The sequence below is a fragment of the Poromitra crassiceps genome (assembly GCF_964638095.1).
Source record: "Poromitra crassiceps genome assembly, chromosome: 8".
Lineage (NCBI taxonomy): Eukaryota > Metazoa > Chordata > Actinopteri > Beryciformes > Melamphaidae > Poromitra > Poromitra crassiceps.
Window position 1 is genome coordinate 46,245,108 of NC_139629.1, and position 2,500 is coordinate 46,247,607.

The 2,500-nt window shown below is 43.6% G+C and overlaps 1 protein-coding gene across 2 annotated transcripts in view; it reads right to left on the bottom strand.

The window, feature by feature from the left end:
• LOC310781826 (cyclin-dependent kinase 17-like) overlaps window positions 1–2,500 on the bottom strand; it is a 77,971-nt gene that overhangs the window by 9,489 nt on the left and 65,982 nt on the right. For both annotated transcript variants that reach the window (XM_083642458.1, XM_083642459.1), the window contains 5 exons: window positions 2,476–2,500; window positions 2,111–2,225; window positions 855–949; window positions 627–689; window positions 140–263 (listed from right to left, as the gene is read on the bottom strand). The exon at window positions 2,476–2,500 is cut by the window's right edge and continues 32 nt beyond it. In XM_083642458.1, coding sequence (XP_083498584.1) covers window positions 140–263; window positions 627–689; window positions 855–949; window positions 2,111–2,225; window positions 2,476–2,500 — 422 coding nt within the window. The remainder of the gene's footprint in view (window positions 1–139; window positions 264–626; window positions 690–854; window positions 950–2,110; window positions 2,226–2,475) is intronic.

Here is a 2,500-nt window from a genome sequence, read left to right on the forward strand (position 1 = left end):
AAAAGTCACATCAATGAAACGCATCTCGTCGCATTTCTTTTAGATTTTGTGTTTAACGTCTGAGAAGTCGTTGGCACACCACTACATGACATTTCAAGACAATACACCAGACTGATGCTCGTAGAAGCAAAGTAGCTACCAAAGTCTGCCAGTTTGAGCTCTCCCTTCTCATTGATGAGCAGATTCTGGGGTTTAAGGTCTCTGTGGAGGACCTTCCTCTTGTGGCAGTAGGCGAGACCCCGCAACAACTGGAATAAGAAGATCTACAGAGGAGAGGGGGGAGACGACTCATTGAATAAGAAGATCTACAGAGGAGAGGGGGGAGACGACTCATTGCAGCATTTGATGTTGTTAAATCTGAAAAGTGGATGGCGTTATTACAACGACGCTCTCCAAGAAACACAAGTTTACTGTCAGATTTATGTTTGTGCTGGAATGTTAAATGCATATTTCAAAAAGCCAAGCTGCCGGCCAACTTTATGCCACAGTCTAAAGTCTAAATGGAGAAAAGTTGGCAGCTATAATGTCAACACATTTCAATTTGTATTATTATAATGAATAGTATTTCTTCCATGACTGCAGAATTCCTCTCTTTAATAAAGACCAAATGTATTCTCCAGACTTACCTTGACATTGTGAACACTCATGATGCTCCCGCAGTCATCCATGTACTGTTTCAGATCTTTTTCCTGATGAGACAGAAAGACAGAAAGAAAGAAAATTGAGAAGACGACAAAAGGAACAGATGAATTATAAGCAACCGCAATATAAATATTTAGGCTAGACAAATATACCCTTTAAAATCACGCACTAACATGTATGCACATGAACACACACACACGATAGACGCTCACCAGGTACTCAAACACGAGTGTCAGGCACTTGTCAGTGTGGATGATGTCATGGAGGGTGACGATGTTGGCGTGCTTCAAGTCCTTCAGCAGAGACACTGGCGGAGGGAGACACGTCACATCAGTCACGTCAGACACGTCAGACACGACATGTCACACAAGTTCAACAGCTGATAGTTCAATAACCAGGGTCCCCACACGGCACACCTTCTTACCCTAAACATCACATTCAAGTACTTTCCAAGGACTTTCCAGGACTGATTCCATCAAATCCACTATATTTATTTTGAGACACGGCTCAAGCTTCGTTAGGTCCCTGGCATTTATCGTTTTATTGCTTTTATTGTCTTATTGTTTTAGTCTCTTATCTTTCTGATTTTAATTGCCATCATATATGCACTTTGTATTATGTTGCTCTCAATTAGTATTTTTGCACTTTACTTATTTATATTTGTGCACTTTACTCCCCCGCCTGTGAAGCACTTTGGTTCGGCTGCCGCTGTATGTAAATGTGCTATATAAATAAAGTTGACTTGACTTGACTTGACTTAAAGGGACAGCTCACCCTAAAATCCAAAATACATATTCTTCCTCTCACCTGTAGTGCTATTTATCCATCTATATCGTTTTGGGATAGTTGCCTGAGTTTTGGAGATATCTGCCTGCAGAGATGTTCGCCTTCTCTTGAATACAATGGAACTGGATGGCACTCGACTTGTAGCGCTCGGAGCACCAAAGAAATACCTTTGAAAAACTCAACAGCATTGTCTCTTTCCAGAAATCATGACCCGGTTACTCAAGATAATGCACAGACTTTGTTGTGAGCAGTTTCATGTAGGAACTATTTTCTTTTGCAGTCTCATGTAGGAACTAGCTAGCAGCTAGGGGGTGTAGTTTGGTCAAAAGAAAATAGTTCCTCCATGAAACTGCTCATAACGAGGTCTGTGGATTATCTTGAGTAACGGGGTCATGATGTCTGGAAAGAGTCATTGCTGTTGAGTTTATTTATGTCTATTTATTTATGTTCTATTTTCAAAAACTTTCAAGGCCTTGACTCCCCCTCCACCCCCTCAAATTCACCAGCTTTCGAGGATTTCAAGGCCCCGTGTGGGAACCCACAGCCCAGGCATGACGAGGCTCAGCAGATCGGTAGCTCGCTCTCCCTAACAGGATTGAGTTTCCTTGACAACGCTGTTGTCACGATGGGCCACGAGTTGTTTAATTAAGACGAGCCGCGCTTGTTGACCCTGGTCCAATACCTTCTCGGATAGCGGTGCAGGGCGCGCCCTCCTCGTGCTCCAGGCGGATCTCTTTCAGAGCCACCAGGTTGTCTGTTAACTTGCTCCGTCCCTTAAACACTGTAGCATAGGTCCCCTGCAGAGAGAGAGAGAGAGAGAGAGAGAGAGAGAGAGAGAGAGAGAGAGAGAGAGAGAGAGAGAGAGAGAGAGGGGGAGAGAGAGAGAGAGAGAGAGAGAGAGAGAGAGAGAGAGAGAGAGAGAGAGAGAGAGAGAGAGAGAGGGAGACGTCAAGGTGTGTGTGAATGTTTCCTGCACGCATACTGTACGTGAAATAACAGCGACTGCAATATTTGGAGTTTGTGTTTTTGCTTCTTTATGAATCTCACCTCCCCTAGTTTGTCCAGTTTGATG